Consider the following 20,878-nt stretch of genomic DNA (forward strand, 5'->3'; position numbering starts at 1 on the left):
GAAAAAGAGTGCAAAAAAAACCTATTAATCACGATGGAAATAAATCGTTCTTCACATCTTGTATGATAAATGCGGGACAATCCAAACCAAAATAATAATAAGAAACATTGGAACGGAGAACTTTTGTAGCAAAAGAATGAGCAACACCATTTGCAGTACGATTTACATAAACTACTGAGCAATGTATAAAATTAGTACAATTTAAATTAATTGAATCCATGTGAACCCCTAGCGTCAAATCATCTGAGTCCTCCCTGTTGAATTTGTTGACCACGACCGAGGAATCAAGTTCAAAGATTACATGCTGCCACCCTTCCTCAAGTGCTAGATTAACCTGCTGTTTGTCCATGATCTTATGGCAGTTTTTCTAATGTGTTGAAAAATATTGTCATAGAAATTATTTTTTCAAGTAAGATATTTTTTTGCCGTGTTTATTGAAAATAATTTGAAATATATGGCTATATTTAAAATTTATTTAGAATATATGGGGTCTTCTTCATATTTTTTACCTGCACAATAATAAGGATAACTCACCTTGTGGGCCAAACATTTTCTAACAAGACACCGTGTGATTCAAGCGACTTCTAATGATTTGATATTATAGCAAAAATCTTAGTTGAAAAAATAATAATTTTCTTTGCACCTTACATGACCAAATTTTTTTCCAGCATATTATTGGTGTAATTTTATGTATAATTTATATAGCGGTGAAATCAAGATATTTTTATCAAAATAAAAATTTTAAAAATGAGTCACGTGTTAATAGATTACCCTTAGCACAAAAGAATCAAATAAGTAGGACTTAAATTACAGTGTTGCAATGCATCAAGAATTGGCATAAAGATCCCAACATCAACATTAAATATAAAAGTATCATTTACACTTTCTGATTGGTCAAGGATCTTCCAAATGAATCCACCCTTCCTTTATTACTAAATAAGGAAAATATTAGCTTTTTAAACCCAAAAAAGGCTGGGAACAAAGGAATAAACTAAAAGTGACAATGTAGCAGAAATCAAATTAACAGGTAATCTAAACTTGTTCAAGTGGTATTTCCAGATTTCTTCATGGTTTCATCAACTGTTGTTTAATGTAATCAAGGACTTCATCCACATTGACGGTCCATGCGACGGATATCGGAGAATAGCCGGTCCACGGATTGCTACCGATCCATCTGCAGCAGAAGTTTATGGCGCATTAACATTAGTAAACAATAAACAGCACAAATCTAATTGAATTCAATGATAATAAATACTTCTTCAATCCTTGATCCAACAATGTAAGCCCCTTGCATATGCCCTGCGTCTCAACCCTCACCACACCCTTCTTGTATGTGAAGAGATCCGGCCGAACCAGAGCCACAAAACTAACGGGATCGTGCAGGAAAATCCCTGCCACCAAAAATTTTCTTGTGTCAGAATGTGAGAGTAAAAGAAAATGAAATCTACTTCACATTCACAAAAGATTTTACCATATACGCCATCGGACTTCACATGCCAGTTTCTGTAGAATTCGCACATCTCGCTTAGCAGCTGAGCATGCTTCCCCTTCGATTGCTTCAGTTCGAGGAGGTCCTCGTCTGATACATAAAAAGATGATGGTGTTTTTCAAGATGCACAAGAAGCTTGTCTGCTAAGAAAAATGGCAGTTAAGTTTGTACCTGTCATTTTGACTTGGGTAGTAATATTTAAGCCGACAACAATGATATTTGCTCCCGACGTAAACACGATATCAGCAGCTTCGGGGTCTCCATAAATCTGTAGTCAGACAAATGATTTCAGAGCGGTTCCTTAATGAACTCAATATTTGGAGGTTCTAGTGCTTACATTCGCCTCAGCGGCAGGATTCACATTTCCTAATGCAAAGAATGAGCCACCAAGTACAACTATGTTTTTCACCTTGCTGGCAAAGGAAGAGTCCCTTTTGATTGCCTGAACATAGTAAAAAAAAAAGGGTGGGGACCAAGTTGCGAAACCTATTATCGATGAAAAAACGGAGGAAACTGGCGAGAGAGTATCAAGGACTTACCAATGCCAAATTGGTCAGTGGTCCAAGAGCAAGTACAGATACCTCACCGGGATATTCAGACACCTTTTCAACTAAAAATTCAGAGGCAGTATTATCCAATTTCTTCGTTTTCGGATGAGGTAGATATATATGCCCCATTCCATCAGAGCCATGAACAAAGTCGGCGACCGATGGCCTCCCACCCTTTTCCATTGAAACCACGGTTAGGCTACGGTAGATAAACGATATAAAACGATATAACGGTACCCAAACAAAGGAGAATGTAAAGCAAAATAATCTTCAAGTCAATTCAACTGGCACTACCTAGGTGATTTGCCTCATGTTACATACACACAGAACTATGCAAGAAAATAAAATGTAGGGGGAAAAAAAGGTTCCAAACATCATACACATGATGGGTAGAAAATTTCAAATACTAGAAACAGGAACAAGTTAACAATGGCAGTGAGGTCCATTTCTTGAATGCAAAAAGAAGTATTTTCTATGCGATTATTGTCCGATTTGAGGGAATGGATGCATTACCTTAAGAGGCTCCGGGCTGCCTTCTGCTACGGGAACACCAGGATTCCCTGCAATTTCACACTATGAAGAAAAAAGGATCAAAACAGGAACATACTCCAAATGCATATGAAGAAAAGGCTAGAAGATTTTCGAACCGAAAAGCAAGCAGTTACCAGAAGTAAGGCATTACGAGTGGCATCTTTGGTATGGAGATTCCCAAATACAGTCGTCAAACCTAAGATCTCATACTCTGGATTCTGGAATGCCATTAAGATTGCGATGCTATCATCTGTTAATAAAAAAAGCAACACGTTCTCATTTCAAGAAAGTAAAGAAATCTCAAACAAAATCATTAAACATATCTAATCAAATATATAGATCTAATCATATCCCCCTATGGTTGAATACGGTTTCGCCATGACAATCTATTCTTATACCTCTTAGTTCAAGAATTATGCATCCAGTTTAAGCAACGTTAAAAACTGATTAATTTCTTTCTTGACAACGTAAACAAAAGGAGGAGATATACGACGCCAATCATGTTCGTCAATTTTCATAAGCTTATCCGCAAAATAAAACTCCAAGGACAGAGATAAAAACAAGAGAAGATTCAGATTAATTCCAATTTGATTATGATTCTAGTTTAAGCAACTAAACATGCTAAATTCCAAATAAAAAGCAAGACAAAAAGGAGAAAAACTAACCAATCCCCGGATCGGTGTCGATAATGAGCTTGTTTCTGTTGGCACTTGAGACAAAAACGCCGTGGCTTCCGCCGTTAACGACAATCTCATCGTGAGAATCTTTCTTTAATTCACAATCCATATTCAACGGCATAATTTTCCAGAAAACTAAAGAAAAAATTAAACAAAGCGAAGGAAAGTATAATCGAATAATATAAGGCTTAATGAATATGGAGGGCCGCTCCGCTGCTCCTAACAGAGTCGCCGAAGAAGAAGAAGAAAACCAAAGACGTATTTTGCTTGTTTTGGCGATGTCTTCTTCATCCTTTAAATACTAGTTCTCCGGGTTAGCTGAGGATGATGACGTCAGCATCGTTAAAAGTAAACCTCGAATGGGTTGACACGTGGTTAAATTTGATTGGACTGTCTTTGATGCCAGTATCGTATTGGGATCAAACCATGAATATAAAACGTGTAGAACTTTGGGGTCGAGTTCGGATTCTTTGCTAATTCAAATAAGCACGGTAGGACTTTTGACCTACGTCATATTTTATCTTTAATGCTCCTTATCATAACTAAAAGGTTTAAATGTACCATTGCCCCCTAAACTATACCATTTGTATGAGTTGCCCCCTAAAGTTTGATTGTTACCTCAGTTGTCTCAATCTGCAAAGTCCCTTAAAAAAATACGTGGATAAATTACGTATTTAGTCAATTAATTATTCGTGTAGTTCTATTTTGGTTAGTCAACTATTTTTGTTTACAAAATCATCACTAAACTTAAGTTTTTCTTTTGTTTTGGTCACCCAAATTTGATTATATTTATTTTTTAAATTTACAATATATAATAATTCATTTATATCACATAATTTTTTTACTCAGCACATAAATTTAATGTATAATATAAATAATATTATAACGTAAATAATATACAACATATTTAGTTATTTATATTTAAAATTTTAATAAAAGATTTATTAAATGTTAAATGGATAATTTTGTAAAAGCTTATAGCAATCTTGAACGACTATACGAATCGATCAGATTAATTCTGATAAAGGCAAGAATGACGTACACATAAATATAAATCTCAAACTACATACCATTGTCCCAGTACCAGTTTGACCATAGGCAAAAATACATGCATTGTCCCCGTAAGTGCAGATATGAGGACTGGTTCAACCTCATCCAAAACATCTTTTACAAGGATTTCAAGAACGATCAATTAAATTCTCTAAACATGTCACTGAATTCAGCGAAAATTAGAGTAAAATCTGACACTAACCATTATCAGTATCTTGATGGAGAACCTTACCAAATCCAAACTCTTTTTCGATTCCCACATGATCTAATGACAACCCAGTTGATTTCACTCGAAACAGATTTTAGGGTTCTCTTGTCTATCCAAAGGAAAGGCTTAACTCGACAGAACACTCTAATGGTGTCTACAAATTTGTTGCCAATCCTTAAAAGCAAGTTTTTAAGACAATGATGACTGAATACTTGAATCTATACCTGGCAAGTTTGACCCGAACCCCATTACATGAACCTATTTATCCGAACCGAGACTCGAACATGATGACCTAAATTTGACTTGAAACTCGAAAAAACCGAATTAAACCGAAATCGACCCGAATTTTAGTCAAACCGAAAGTAAACAGAACCAAAAGTAACACGAATCGAACCGAAACGACCCAAATTTAACAAAACCAAAAATAACCCGAACTGAAAGTAACCAAAACCGAAAACAACCCAAACCAAAAGCAAACGAACTGAAAATAACTTGAATAGAAATTAACCCGAATTTAATTTGCCCAAACTCAATCTTTTTTACAAAAATATATCAATAATTCGATATATATTTGATTTGATTTGATTTATACCCAACTCAACCTGAATTGACATGAAGATCCAAAGTTGACCCAAACCGAAAATAATTGATCGGATATTAACCTAACCCGAAAATGAACCTATCTGATTTGACCTGACCTGAGATCAACTAATCTAATATGACCCGATACCCAAATCGACCCGACTTACTATAAACCCGAATAAAATCAAAACCCAAAATGACTCGACCCTACCTGACTTACTATAGACCCGAATAAAATCAAAACTCAAAATGACCAGATCCGACCCAAACCTAACCCCAATTAAGTATAAATCGAAATGACTAGAACCGAACCCGATCCGAATGACCCGTTTATCACCTCTACTTGAATCATTCTTTTGTATCATACGGTTCTGTTAGATGTTTTCAGGGGAAAATTTTCTTTGATGGGTCCAATAATGGTTTGGTATCTAATGGTATTCTTTATTGAAGTTGCAATATGGATTTTTATGACTTGCTGAGAAAGTAAAATTTTTTGGAGGCAAGTGATGTGCATGGACGGTCTAATATGTATCATGGGGATGTGTGTTAAAAGCATTCTATGAGAAATTGAAAATATAAACACTTGGTAGAACTCTTGGTGGGTGAAGCATAAAATTTTATCTAAAATGAATAATTTAACATTTAATATTTCTTTTATTGAAATTTTAAATTCAGATAACTAAATACGTTGTATATTATTTACGTTATAATATCATTTATTATTATGCATTAAATTTATGTGTTGAGTAAAAAATGTGATATAAATGAATTTTTATATTTTTTAAATTTAAAAAATAAATCAAATCGAATTTGGGTGACCAAGACGAAAGAAAAATTTAAGTTTAGTGATGATTTTGAAAACAAAAATAGTTGGCTGACCAAAATATAACGACATGAATAGCTGAGTGACTAAATATATATTTTACCCATGTATTTTTAAACTGAGTTACTAGATCAAAGCAACTGAGGTAACACTTTAAACTTTAGGGGAAAAAGTTTCGGAAAATACTTCATGGGGCAACTCTGTACAAATAGTATAGTTTAGATAACAATGTTGCATTTAATCCTAAGTAAAATTATAATTAATGTTTAATCTAATATTTTAAAAATAAAATTACTTTATCATGACTCAAACTTCTAAAATAAATATTAAATATAAACAAAATTATAAAACTAGTATTAGTACTCTTTTAATATATAATAAATAAATAATTCAAATAAAGATTAAATAATTTGACCTGAAATTATATTTTGTTAACATTTTAATATCTAAAAATATAATTCAGTTTGACTTGTAAATTTTCTTTATGTAAAACATGTTATTTCATTATATTTTTTTCGTTACAAAAAAATACGTAACACTCATATAATTTTTATAAATTTAAATTTAAATATATGAATTATTTATAAATATATTTTAATGTTTTTAAAAGGCTAAATCAATTTAATTTTTAATTCTTTAAAAGAGAAAACTAAATTGTAAACATGGAAAAAAAAATTTAGACTGTAAAATGAGAAAGAGAATATACACTTCAAAAGTAAAATTTTCCATAGATCTTTACTTTTTTATTATTTCCAATGTTTAATTTATATACAATATATAATAAATTAAACCAAATATCATTTGATCTAGTAGGACGAGACACTAGATTCTTTAAGCAACGTCAAAGGTTCGAATTCTGGTGATTGTGAATGGAGCAAACTAGGTAGGGAGGGTCATCCTTATCTCTGCAGTATCTGATCCGGTTTTGTTGAAATATATCGGATACAGGTGGTTATACCAAAATATTAAAATACATGCAAACATATTGAATAATGCTTAGATGGATGTTGGTGTAATTTGCAACTACTATTAAATTGATTCTTAATAAATATTTATTATCTAAATAATATTATATTTATTCTATCATGAATTATTATTTTCTGCAAATTTAATTTTCCAATTTTTATATTTTAATATTTTATATTATTTTTTATATATTTAAAATTATAAAAATAATGTAAATTAATTTATTAAAAATATAATACTGTGTTGCACGCACATGAGAGAAAGATAATTAAAAAATATTTTAGAAAACGGTGATTAAAAAAAATTAAATAGACAAGTTAGAAAAACGTGTTGGATTCATTCATTATCGGATATCCTAATCAGCCACGAGTTAGTAGTGTAATCAGTTATTTACAGCTTAATAAGTTTGAAAATTTAAATATTAAAAAATTATGTATTAAATTGAAGTTATATATTTAGTCGGTATCTTATCTAAACTTAAATATTAAATATAATCATATTATTTTTTAATTAATCACTTGTATTTGATATATTGACTTACTAATCCAAATCAGGTACTGTAGAGGAATGACGATCTTTTCAATCCAGTTTGCTCCATTCGCAAACTTTAGGATTCGAAAACCTGACTTTGCTTAAGCAATCTAGTGTCTCATTCTACTAGTCAAACTTTTTGCTAGTATAATCACTTTAGGATTGATTACAATCTAATTGAATGTTAGTTGAGTAAACTATACATTTAGTAATTGAATTTTACTCTTCCTATCTCACTCATCGTACTTTTAGTTTTTTCAATTTACTCACTGAACTTTATAGATTGAATATTTTTTGTCATCCACTGTTAAATAATTAACGACATTATGACATGGTCGTATTTAAATCAAAATGAATTCATTTTAGTCTAGATTTTTTTTTCTTTCACGAATTCGAAATGATGTGTTTTGGTTCAATTTACTCACTGAACTTTAGATTGAATATTTTTTGTCATCCACTGTTAAATAATTAACGACATTATGACATGGTCGTATTTAAATCAAAATGAATTCATTTTAGTCTAGATTTTTTTTTCTTTCACGAATTCGAAATGATGTTGTTTTGGTGTAAGTTGTCATGTCTTAATGTCATTTAATTATTTAACGGCGAAGTGAAAAAAATTCTATCTATAAAGTTCAATGAATAAATTGAAAAAATTGAAAGTATAATGAGTGAAATAAGAGAGAGAGTAAATTTTAATTACCAAACATGTAATTTACCCATGTTAGTTTTATACCTGGATATCAAAATGAAGTTGCAGACTGGATCAAGGATTTAAATAACGTTATTGAAATAACAGTTGTTATATAGTGGTAAAGGTGTCGTTTAAAATCGTTATTTCACAATCGTAATATCCGTAATGATCATAATAACATCCGTTATTACCGTAATTGTAATAAACAAAATGCAACTAAAATGCGGTTACAATCGTAATTTAAATCTCAGGAGTGGATGACTCACATGGAGATAAGAGCTGAAACATCAAGCTATTATTTTTGGGTGCTTTGTATATTATTTGAGTGAGGATCATTTGTTTGTATATCAAGTGTAGAGGGGTGTAGAGTTGAGTATTTGTTCGTTTGAAACTTCCAAAGGTTGATTGATTATTCCTCTAGTATAGCTTTTGCTTGGATGTTGGTATTCGGTCCTTCTATGTTTTGATTAATGAAGGAATTATAATTGGCTGCATGTGCGAGGGGCCAGTGATTGGTATTTTTCAGTAGTATGATGTTGGACTGTTGAACATTAGTAGTGATTCATGGTTTAATGTTCTAGTTGTCTCTCGTTTTTTTTTCGGTGTTAGTGAGAGAACTAGTGTCATTGATGATGTCTGTAATAAATAGTTAGATCGATTATCGACGAGCATGATATACTCTTTTTCCTCTAAATATGTCAGGGAGGTTTTTTAACGAGACTCATGTTTTTCGTCTTACTTTATATGTTATATTTTCGATTAATAACATACAAAACTACACTTTTCAAACAAACAAACAAGTCCTAATGTGCAAGAGAAAAAAATTTACTGTTTTAATGTGAATGAGTGAGTTTTATTCGTGTTTATAAATTTATTATAAATATTTTAATAATCCAACAATTAAATTTTATGTTTTGATCTACGTAAATTACGAATGTCAAGTTTAAAGTAATTGAAAATATATATCGATTTGTCAACGAGTGTTGGTACAAGTGGTTGGAATTCAGGAACTTGAGTTTGTAAGGTTAAGTTTGAATCCTACTACCGTCATTCTTTGTGGGCAATTTGTAAATTCCTATGTAAATATCAATTGGGTCTTAGATATGTCCTGACCCTGGATTGAGGGAGCTACCATTGACCTAATTTAAAAAAAAGGAAAATATATAAAGATTTACTTTATGTAAAAGAAATTAATTATTAAGTATATTTTAATAAATATATTAATTTAAATTACTGTGATAAATATGCTAAATTAATTTAAAGAATTTGAGCTTATAAAGCCAAGTTTGAATTATACAACCGTTATTCTCGGTGGGCACTTTGTAAATTCATATATAAATCTCGATTGAGTCTTATGTATGCCCTGACCCTGTATTGGGGGAACCACCACTTACCTAAATTTTTAAATATATATATATATATATATATATATATATAAAGATTTACTTTATGTAAAAGAAATTAGTTATTAAGTATATTTTAATAAATATATTAATTTAAATTAATGTGATAAATATGATAAATTAATTTAAAATTTTATATTTATAATAAATATAATTATATTTAAAAATTTAATTATTAAAATATTAATAGTATAAAAAACATATGAAAGTGTGAATTGTTTCAAATTTCAGTTTCGTCCGTGTACATGTTTTTTTTTTTTTTTTAGTTTCAACGTTTTTGTTTATTCATTTCCAAAATAATAATGTATTCCAATTAGAGTTAAATTAAGTTAAATAATAAATTAGATGTAGATGTAGATGAGTGCATTTGTACTATATTTATGTTTTCAAAAATTGATCACATAATATTATTTTATATATAATCAATAAATAAATAAATTATAAAAAACAATTTTTCTTATCATTTTAAAATTATAAATTATCAAATCCATATTCAAATCATTTAATATTTTATATATAATCATTCATTAAAGAATTTTAAAATTATTTTTCTAAATAAAATATTCTTAATTAATCAAAAATTTACATTTAGTGTTTTATAAATTATGATAAATTTAAGATGTATAATTAATAGCATTTAAATTTTATTTTCTCATCCAAAACGTAAAGTAGAGAGGTGAAAAGTAATTTAAGTATGGGTAAAGTACACAAATGGTCCATAGACTATATGGCACTACTTTGTTGAGTTCTCCAACTATTAAAAGTTATAAAATGATCACCCGATTAATCATCTGTTCCAAGCTCGACATTTTTGTTTATAAATTTAACAGCCGTCTGAGCTGGATGTTAACTTGCTCGCTGGGATATGATAAATCATATTTTAATGATGTCAATTGGCACCATCGTTGCTTTCAAACACTGACTCGATGGCATAATATAAACGAAGAGTTGATCCACAAAATACAACTCAAACGGTCATGAGATAATATTTTTTTCATGTCTCAATCAACAAATTAACGTCTAGCTCAAACAGTCGCTAATTTTCAACAAAAAAGGAGTTTGAAACATATGACAGTCGGGTAACAGTTTTATAACTTTTAATAGTCGGAAACTTAAAAAAGCAACACATTATAATCAAAGAACCATTTTATAACTTTTAAACAAAAAACCCTATAATCAAAGAACCATTTTATAACTTTTAAACAAAAAACCCTATAATCAAAGAATCATTTTGTAATTTTTAATAGCCAGAAGACTCAATAAAATAGTACAATGTAATTGAGGATAATTAGTGTAATTTATATATACTTATTTGAAAAAGAGTGAGATGACATAAGTGTGTGGGTATAAATGGAAGCACATAGCATGGGAGTATGTCAAAGAGAATGTCAACAAATAGGATTGGACCCACGTTGAAGCACATGGCAATGTATTATTGGATAGCATGTATTTATAAAGTAAGCAAATGGTTTGGTCTTATAGTTACGGGATTGTCTCAGGAAAGGCGGGTTAATATACGGCTAATATACATCATTACCGGATACATTAAAATGTATTTAATAAATTCGGTTTAGCGGTACCTATTATGTTGACAACTAATAATGTTTTAGGTAGAAAATATGAAAAACTATTAAAAAATTTGGTAACCGGTAAACTTTGGTTATCGGTAAGTATCTATCCTTTTTATAAAAATGTCCATACGTTTAACATATCAAGTAAATTTTACCGGTTTTGTCATAATGAATCTGGTTTTGTCATATTTTTACCTGTTATATTGTAAATTATCTATCCTTTTTATAAAAGTGTCCATACTTATTTCACTGTGAAAATATATTTATTATTATCTTTAGTTAATATTGTTAAATTTAAAATCTAAATAATACTTTATAAAATATCAAAACAATCAAATAATTTTTTTGTGTAAATGAAATTATTAAATTAATATTGTAGGTGGAAAACATGAAACACTATTAAAAAAATTGAAACATAAATTACATAACTTTAAAAAAAGTATATATCATTTTTAAAGTGTCCATACTTATTTCACTGTTGAAAACATATTTATTAAATTATTTGGTTAATATTGTTAAATTTAAATTCTAAATAATTTTATAAAATATCAAAACAATCAAATAAAATTTTGTGTAAATTAAATTATTAAATTAATATTGTAGGTGGAAACATGAAACCTATTAAATAAATTGAAACATAAATACATAACTTTAAAAGCAGTTTTAAATCCTAAAAAGTGTCGATACTTTTAAAAATATATCGATCCAAAACATTATACCAGGTAAATATGATAAAACCGGTAACAAAATGATAAAACCGGTAAATTTAAAAGTGTCGATACGTTATATAAGGATCGACACTTTGTGAATTTAAAAGAGAAGCAGTTATAGCGCCTATAATGTGTCGATACTTTAAAAAATATATCGATCCACAACGATATAACAGGTAAAAATATGAAAAACCGGTATCAAAATGATAAAACCGGTAAAAATGATACCGGATATATGAAAGTGTCGATACTTTCGTAAGTACGTGTAATAAATTATCGACACTTTCAAAGAAATAGGTAATTATCCTTTCGAAAGTATCGACACCTGACTAAAAGTATCGACACTTTTGTATTTGTATCGATTAAATATAAATAACATATCGATGAAAATATAAAGGCCATAGCTAAATATCCTCTGAAAAAAGATAGAACGGACGAGTTTTTGAAATCGAAGAGTAATTGTTGCTGCATTTCAGAAGGCGTTTCTAAAGCGAAGTTTGTTTGTTTGTTGCTGCAGTCGAATCGAAAAGTATGTTGTCGAAACCCTAATTTTTTATTATTACAGTAATCGCGATAGGGTTTTTTATGTGTTGTTTGGGGTTTTGGAGTAAGGAAGCATTTGGGACCGATTGCAGTAGAAATAGATATTCAAGGAAAAATATAAATGTCGATACTTTTATTAATATTATAGGTAGAAAATGATATATAGGTTGTATAATGTGCCGACACATTTTGGTGTGGCCATTCAAATTCTTTTGAAGAAAACCGTTTTACCACAAGAGTAGTTATCTATTTGTATATTGAAAAGTGTATGTAACAAAATAATTTGATTTGCGTAAACTGATATATGAAGGAAAAATGGAGTCAATGGTTGGAAAATTGTTGGTGGAGCAGATGACTTTGAAATTGAGGCCGAGACTCGAAAGCAACCAAGGGTGGATATATGTACTTCTAGTAAGTATCAATGTCTTTTGTTATTATTGTTGAAATGGTAATTGGATTAAAGTATCGATAAACTTTAAATTGATTACAAATTTTAAATGTTAACAGTATGGCCGAATGCAAAAGGATGAAGGGAGATGGCACACAGAGCGGTTCGGTATGTAAAATGAAATTGACATTGAGTAGTTTAGTATTTAGTGTTAATGTATTGATTAAGAAACGTTTATGTTAATATTAGGTGAAAAAAGATGTGAGGTCCAAATGGAATTCAATGAGTGATGCTGAAAAGGAACCTTACATCACACAGTCAAGGAATGATAGTAAGAATACAAAGAACGAGGAAAGCACATGAAATAAGGTATTCATTAAACTTGTAAATACGTTGATACAAAATATATAAGAACTATAACATTATATATTGTTAAAAAATGTAGGAAGTGTCGACAAGATGCAGCATTAAAAGGGTGAATTTATTAATTAAACACCTTAAGGAGAAGGGTCAGTTGAATGTGCTGGGAGAAATAGGTTTTGGATCGTTGATCGGAGTAAGGGATCGACCTATTCGGAGGGAATTGTGTCGATCCTTGATGGCACAATTTGACGTCAGTCAATGTATGGCTAAGTATGGTGATTATTCATTCCCTCTGGGGGTATCGACTGCTGCAGCCGTATTGGGGGTACAAAACAAAGGCAAAAGTGTTATAGAAGTCTGTAGGAGTAAGAACTGGAAAGCACTTGCCTCCAAATATGGTTTCATAAGGTGACATATACTGAAGTTGAAGAGGATATCAAAAGTGGATCTTACTTGGGGATGAGCTGAAGGCCCGAGTTCTATTGTACCTTGTCGGGATATTTCTTTGTCCAACGGGTGATACGTCAACGAACAAGGAATATATGAGCTCATTTGCGATGAAGGCTTGAAGGGTGAATTCAATTGGGCTGAATATATCCATTCGAGATTGATTGAATCAATAATCACCTTTAAAAAGGGCAGCCAGAGATACCTCAAAGGGTGCATAGCAATCTTAGAGGTAAATGAGTTGAATCACTTTTTTGTGTTTTTATATAAAAATATAAATTTATTATAAATGCAGGTTGCACTGTTCGATTTTTGGTCGGGCTGTGAGGCAGTGCGGCTTATGAAAGAACCGGAGTGGCACGCATCCGTGCATGGGGGAAGGAAGAGGTGGTTAGAGTGATGGTGAAGTTGAAGTTGGATAGAGGGAAGAAGCAAGAAATGGTAATAAATGTAATTAAATAATATTAAGAATATAATCAATGTCTTAATATTGTAATTTAATTTTTTGAAGGTTATTGGCAAGGATGTAGAGGAGGCAGTGGAGGCAGAGGAGAAGAAAGGAGGGATGGTTGTATTGGGGGATGAAGGTGAGTGGGACGACGGTGAAGCAAACAGAGTAACTTCGACATTTGATGTCTGAATTGGCTGATATCAAAAAAATCCAATTTGAAATCATGCAAAGACAATCAAGAGTCGAAGAGAAACTTGATCAAGTCGTAGAGAAACTCGAGAGAGTCGAAGATACACTCGAGAGGCATAAGGGGGTAGTGGAAGGAAAAATAGATGGAGTGGTGAAAGAAGTAGAGGTGTTGAGGGGTGAAGTGGTGAAAGAAGTTGGGGTGTTAAGGGGTGATATTAAGATGGTGACGGGAGAAAAATTTGAGGGAGTGGTGAAGGAGGTTGATTTGAGGAGTGAACTTACGGGGTGAAGGGGGAGGAGGAAGGAAGTCGATGTCATTTATACACCGGAGAGTGTTATAGCGCAGTTTTGGATTCGGAATGTCCTGCACCCCAGAAGAAGAAGCAGAAGGTAAGTTTAATAAAAGAATACTTAATTTGATTTTTATTATGTTGTTGTGACAAAAATTTGTATGCAAAATTGTAGGTTGAAAAAGCGGATATTCCAACCGGAATTGATGACATCGAAGCTGCAATTTGTGATTTTTATGGAATAGCGAGTTAGAATCGGGGTAATGAAATATATTGTTTTGTGAGTGATATTTAAATATTTCATGACAAGATATTAATCCTAATGATTCATACAGATATTCTGTAATATCAATGGGAAATCAATTCGCTACTGTATACGACGTTGCAACGTTGAAGCCTACGGAATGGGTTGGGCGGTGTGGTAAGTAGAAAGTAGAAATAAATAAAACTTATTGAATATGTTCTGATTGTGTAATTAATTTTGTTAGGTTATCGATTTGCTCGCCTGGACCATATGCACGATTCTCAAAAGTCACACCGGAGGATTGGCTACCTTCCATACCTCTTAGTGGTGAGTTAAATTAATAAATGAAAAGTAGTGTTATAGACGGTAAATTAATAATGTTTGTTGCGTAATTACAGCAACAGGCGTTGTAAGCCAACAACAAAGAAGTGTTGAGAATATTTCTACCTTCTGGGGGTCATATTGGATAACTATGTGAAATTCACCGACTGTGAGAAGGTAGACACCATACCAATTGCAAATGATGTTTTCGGATATAGAATGTTGAATTTTGTCAAATTGGGTGTGAAATTTGTTGCAGATAATGATCACAATAAACTACCATAATTCACATTGGTATCTGTTGGTGTTGGATATGGTAGATCATGTTGTACAATATATGATATGTTTACAACTGAAGCAGCTAAACAGAGAGTGAAGGATGCTAAGAGATTGGTATGTATGTATGTATGAAAGGACATTATGTAAATTATAATGCATAATTTTTTGGTGCATAACTTCTTCTATTTTAATGCAGATTAAAATATTAGATTCTTATAATAAGAAACGCATTTGGGTTGAGTCATGTGGATCTCTAGGAAAGTATCCCTTGAAAAATTTCAAATTGTGGAGCATAAGAAGAATAAGCAATTGAATGGGTATGAGATGTTATCACAAATAGAAAGCTTAATTTATGCAGTATTCATCATAATTGACATGTGTGGTTTTCAAATTTTGTAACAGATATGATTGCGGCATGTATGTGATGATGTGGATGGAATCGATCGGTTCTACAGGGGCAACTGGTGATTTTGTATGTGATGATAAATATGCATTTAGTTTTAAATCCACATTTACATCTTGGGGTTGGCTTGAATTCCTTGGTGTAGAACCAAGATATTATCCCAACCTAGTTAGAGTCTTCTACAACAATGCTTCCTTACAGCACGAGCCTAATAGACTATATAATAGGAATTAACACATGTCATGGGGAAGGAATATATATATATATCTCCAAAACTATGCGGAGGGTTTAGGTGTAGCGAATACAGGGATTCAGATGAAAATGTGTGTATTGGTCTACAATTAAACGGGTTACTAGAAATAGCCCAATTCACCTCGATGTAGAGTCGAGAGTGTTTCACAAAATGCTCACATGGTATATCCGGCCTAGTGGGGGAAAACATTCAACGCTTCGAGACAGCGATTATTGGTGGATAGCAAAGTATAAATCCAAAACGGCTCCAAACATTGCAAAACTCATATTTAATACAATTGTATATATGGTCACAAAGGGAGCAACAATTTCAACTACACTACCATATGGATGTGTTCATCACCCATCTGTTGAAGAAGAAGGAAGTTGATTTTTCGCATGACGCCCCTGTTCGATTAACCCGCAAGATTGACATGGTATTATTAAAAAAGCGGATATGATTTTGTTGAAAAACTCGGTTGGAAGCGTGTCAAGGAGGTCGGATTAGATCAAGAGAGGGAGGAAATGGACCCCATTGGCCATGAAGAAGAGCAACCAAGTGGAGACGCAATGATGGAAGAAGCTCCAGTTGCAGAGGATGTCACAATTAAGACCGTGAGGAATACATGGTCAATTTTCGGGAGCATATTGATTCCCTTGTGCATTGCAACGTGAAGTCTCCATGTTGCGTAACGAATTTAGTCAACGACATCAAACGAGTTAGGTAATTCATTATCTATGTTTCTTAACATTTACACGTTCTGAACTTTATTTTATTTTCTTTTAACAGATGTGGACAACCAAGCGGTCACAGAAGATGAAGCTGACGATGAAGATGACGATGATGATGATGATGACGATGAAGCTGGCGATGAAGATGATGACGATGATGATGATGATGATGAAGATGATGATCCAAACAAGTATATCGTGTCTGCAACGCCGCCTTCAAGAAAACTTTTAATTTTTGATCTCAATGGTGTCCTTGCCTACATCCCAAGACTGTCGGCAGGTTTTAATTCTATTCTTTTGTATCCATTATTTTAACATATAAGCGTAGAACTTTAATCTCATTTTCTTCATGTTGTAGATGTTGTCCTCAGAAGAGGATTATTTGAATTTATGCAATTTTGTGTCGACAATTTTGTTGTTGCCCTTTGGTCTTCAAAGATGAGGTTAGAACATGTTTGAGGCAATTGAATTACTGTAGTCAAAATCGTTAATATACATTTGAATGTTAACATTCAAACTTGATTACAATCTCAGGCATAACGTCGACCGTGTACTTGAGAACTACCTGTATTTTCCGAGCATTTTCTATTCGTGTGGGTAAGATGAATGTCATTACAGTTTGCTGACTTTTCGTTGTCTATGATTCCTACATATTTATGTTCGACTGTTTGTGAACAGGATCAAAAAAAAATGCAAAACATACGATTCTGTTACCTACTGTAAAGACTCAATGATGTTTGGAACGCGTGTCCAGATTTTAACGAGCTAAATACACTTTTGGTCGATGATTCAGCGGAAAAAATGATTTATAATCCGGTAAGTTGCATTTATGCAATATGTTTTTCCAGTTGAACAGGTGTTCAGACATTGATTATTTAACAACTTATGTGTTTATATAGAAATACAATTACATATGTCCACATACCTTTGACGCTGCTTCCCATTCGAACGACAAAGCTCTAGGTATGACACAAATTTATTCATGCTTATGCGAATTTAATTTATTGTTAGTAAAATTGCACCTCATTAGTTTGATAATTGAAATTATTTATGTATGTCCTCAGAAAAAGGCAGAAACATACGAGAGTATTTGGAAAATTTGTTGAAGGCCTCTAATGTTCCGGACTTCGTTAGAAACAACCCTTTTTCATCGGATTAATTTTGTTTGTCGGTACATTATTTGAACATTCTTGTGTATTTATATTTTGGTGTGATTATATTGTGTGTATTTTTCATTAATTATTCCATATTTGCTTCTATGTGTACATATACATTTGAGTGTCTATACTTTTTTAATATATTGTAAAGTATCTATCCTTTTTATAAAAGTGTCTATACTTTTTTCACTGTGGAAAACATTAATTTAAGGTTATCTTTTGAGTGAGTTTTAAGATATTAATTTAGTAATTATAGGCGTCTAATGATTAATTTTTTACGTTACGGTATATATTATTATTAAATTAAAAATTCTTAATATTATTTTATAAAATATCAAAACAATCAACTAATTTTTTGTGCAAATGAAATTATTAAATTAATATTGTAGGTGGAAAACATGAAACATAGTTAAAAAATATTGAAACATAAATTACATATCTTTAAAAAAGTATCGATCCTTTTTATAAAAAGTATGGACACTTTCAACATATTATAATAAATAGGTAAATTGCAATATAACCGGTATAAATATACCGGTCTTATGCGCGAATAGGTCTACAACCTATATCGACACTTTTTAATATTGTGTCGGTACTTTATGTCCATATTGGAAGAAAAATGTGTCGATACGATTTAAAAAAGTGTCGACATTTTACACATCGGAACCCATATTATAATGTAATAGATAATTTTGTAATATAACCGGTATAAATATACCGGTTTTATGAGCGAATAGGTCTACAACCTATATCGACACTTTATAATATTTTGTCGGTACTTTATATCCAGATTGGAATAAAAATGTGTCGATACGATTTAAAAAAGTGTCGACATTTTACACATCGGAACCCATAATTATAATGTAATAGATAATTTTGTAATATAACCGGTATAAATATACCGGTTTTATGAGCGAATAGGTCTACAACCTATATCGACACTTTATAATATTGTGTCGGTACTTTATGTCCAGATTGGAATAAAAATGTGTCGATACGATTTAAAAAAGTGTCGACATTTTACACATCGGAACCCATAATTATAATGTAATAGATAATTTTGTAATATAACCGTATAAATATACCGGTTTTATGAGCGAATAGGTCTACAACCTATATCGACACTTTATAATATGTGTCGGTACTTTATGTCCAGATTGGAATAAAAATGTGTCGATACCATTTAAAAAAGTGTCGGTAATTTGAAGTAACGCGGTTTTTCTTCCTTCATTCAAATATTATATGTACATACAATAGGAGTCATGTTGATACTTACGATATATATATGAGATCGTTGTCATTCCATTCCGTCTTCGAAAAAATCAGTTGATGTAGGCTGTGTGCTTGTACTCAAACTAAGCTTGACTTGAGGACATGTTAGTTTGTTATGCCCCTCACCGTTGCAGTACCCACATCGCCTAATTTTCTTCTCGACCTTGTTCTTCGGCACTTCTTTTCGCTTGCGTTGTTTTCGTTGAGGGTCACGAACATTGTTTACTACAATGCTCTGGTTGACTGAATGATTCAACCAAACGAGTTTTCTAATTCTTCTATTTTTTTTTCATCTCTCTCTTGCGGTTTTGAAAGACTCGTCTGTCTTTGATGCAATGTAGCATAACCTACTTGACGTTGAACGTAGAGCAGCGAACCTTGCCATTTGCATCACTTCTGGAGACACATTCAAATCAACATAGCTGGGTGCAGAAGCCTTCGCATCATTAGTCCACCTACTTTGAATCAAAGTCCCGGGCAAATATGTAGTCCAATTGCTTCAAAATGTGAAGTTGATGGCGACACGGAAGTCCAACGGTCTCGAATTTTTTGCAGGAGCAAATTAGAGTTTTCGTACGAGAATCAAAACTAATTTCAAATTTCCTATTTTTTTCTGCGTACTTTGACAAAATATAATGTTGACATTCATCTGATAAGGACTTAATCTCTGCCTCAATCCGGTACAATGTCTCCCGTATAAGTTCATCTTGGAACACACGAAAAGATTCGCGGGTAAAAATCGCAGCGGCATGGCTTTCAAGGTCGACCAGTTTTTGTGATCTGGAAGGGCTTCGTATGGGAACTTAAGTAATCCACTTTCAACTCGTTCATACGCATTCTACTAATTCCATCTTCAATTGCACGAACAACATCTAAATATGTCTTCTTGTGTTTCAGTGCAATAGCTAGTGAAGCATTCATAGACTCGCACCTTTGTGTTGAGCGAAATTGGCAAAGAAATGACCGGTTAGATATGCTTGTGCCCATAAGTGTCGTGTATTTCCCTTCTCAATCACCCATGGATGCTTTTGGACGTTGAATTCTGAAACAATCGAACGCCATTGAATATCAAATTCCTTGGTTGTCCACCAGGAAGCCATGCATTTTGAGAATGCTGCTGTAAACTTTAGGTCACCAATGTTAGCTTGTGCATTGCGAGAAAGATGCCAAGAACATAATCTGTGCTTAGCATAAGGGATAACAGATTTGATAGCCCTCTGCATTGCCCTATCCCCATCGGTTCAACAGAAATAGGTGATTTATTCATCATGGCTTCTAAAAAATTCTGTAGCACCCACTCGAAAGATTGAGACGTTTCGTCAGCGATTATGGCAGTGGCAAACACAATTGTTTATGGTGATGATTGACACCAACAATAGGCATAATTGGTCGACCATACAAATTATCTTTGTACGTTGTGTCGAACGCAATTACATCACCGAAGCATGTGTAATCCGATCTCGATGTAGAATCCGACCAAATAAGATTATACAATGCCCCCGATTCGTCTACCGAGTATGTCATAAAAAACCCGGGATCATCATGTTTCTTATAATCAAAGTAGGCAATAAGCGCATTCACATCCCCATCGACGATTTCCTTTGCTTTACCTCTTTGAAGTGCATTGTAGAGGTCTTTATGTGTAAATCCAACATTATGATAGCCCCCTGCCTGCTGCGTTAAATAGTTCATTACTTGTGACGTGCCAACACCGACCCTCTTTCAATGTTGTTGCCTCATCGATATCACCTTACTTACAGCTCTATTAGAACGCATAAATGGTGT

General features: G+C 32.3%; 1 protein-coding gene across 1 annotated transcript; it reads right to left on the reverse strand.

The window, feature by feature from the left end:
* Positions 1-832: 832 nt before the first annotated feature.
* Positions 833-15,503, reverse strand: LOC120214524 (uridine nucleosidase 1-like). The gene is made up of 11 exons (XM_039212408.1): positions 15,495-15,503; positions 10,574-10,581; positions 3,234-3,382; positions 2,703-2,818; positions 2,551-2,610; positions 2,029-2,211; positions 1,827-1,931; positions 1,661-1,757; positions 1,472-1,579; positions 1,256-1,391; positions 833-1,174 (listed from the first exon to the last, which is right to left on the reverse strand). The coding sequence occupies exons 3-11, from the start codon at positions 3,364-3,366 to the stop codon at positions 1,066-1,068; spliced, it is 1,047 nt and encodes a 348-aa protein (XP_039068339.1). The 5' UTR covers positions 3,367-3,382; positions 10,574-10,581; positions 15,495-15,503; the 3' UTR covers positions 833-1,065.
* Between the last annotated feature and the right edge of the window lie 5,375 nt (positions 15,504-20,878).

This window comes from Hibiscus syriacus, unplaced genomic scaffold (assembly GCF_006381635.1).
Source record: "Hibiscus syriacus cultivar Baekdansim isolate YM2019G1 unplaced genomic scaffold, ASM638163v2 tig00110065_pilon, whole genome shotgun sequence".
In the NCBI taxonomy this organism is placed as follows: domain Eukaryota; kingdom Viridiplantae; phylum Streptophyta; class Magnoliopsida; order Malvales; family Malvaceae; genus Hibiscus; species Hibiscus syriacus.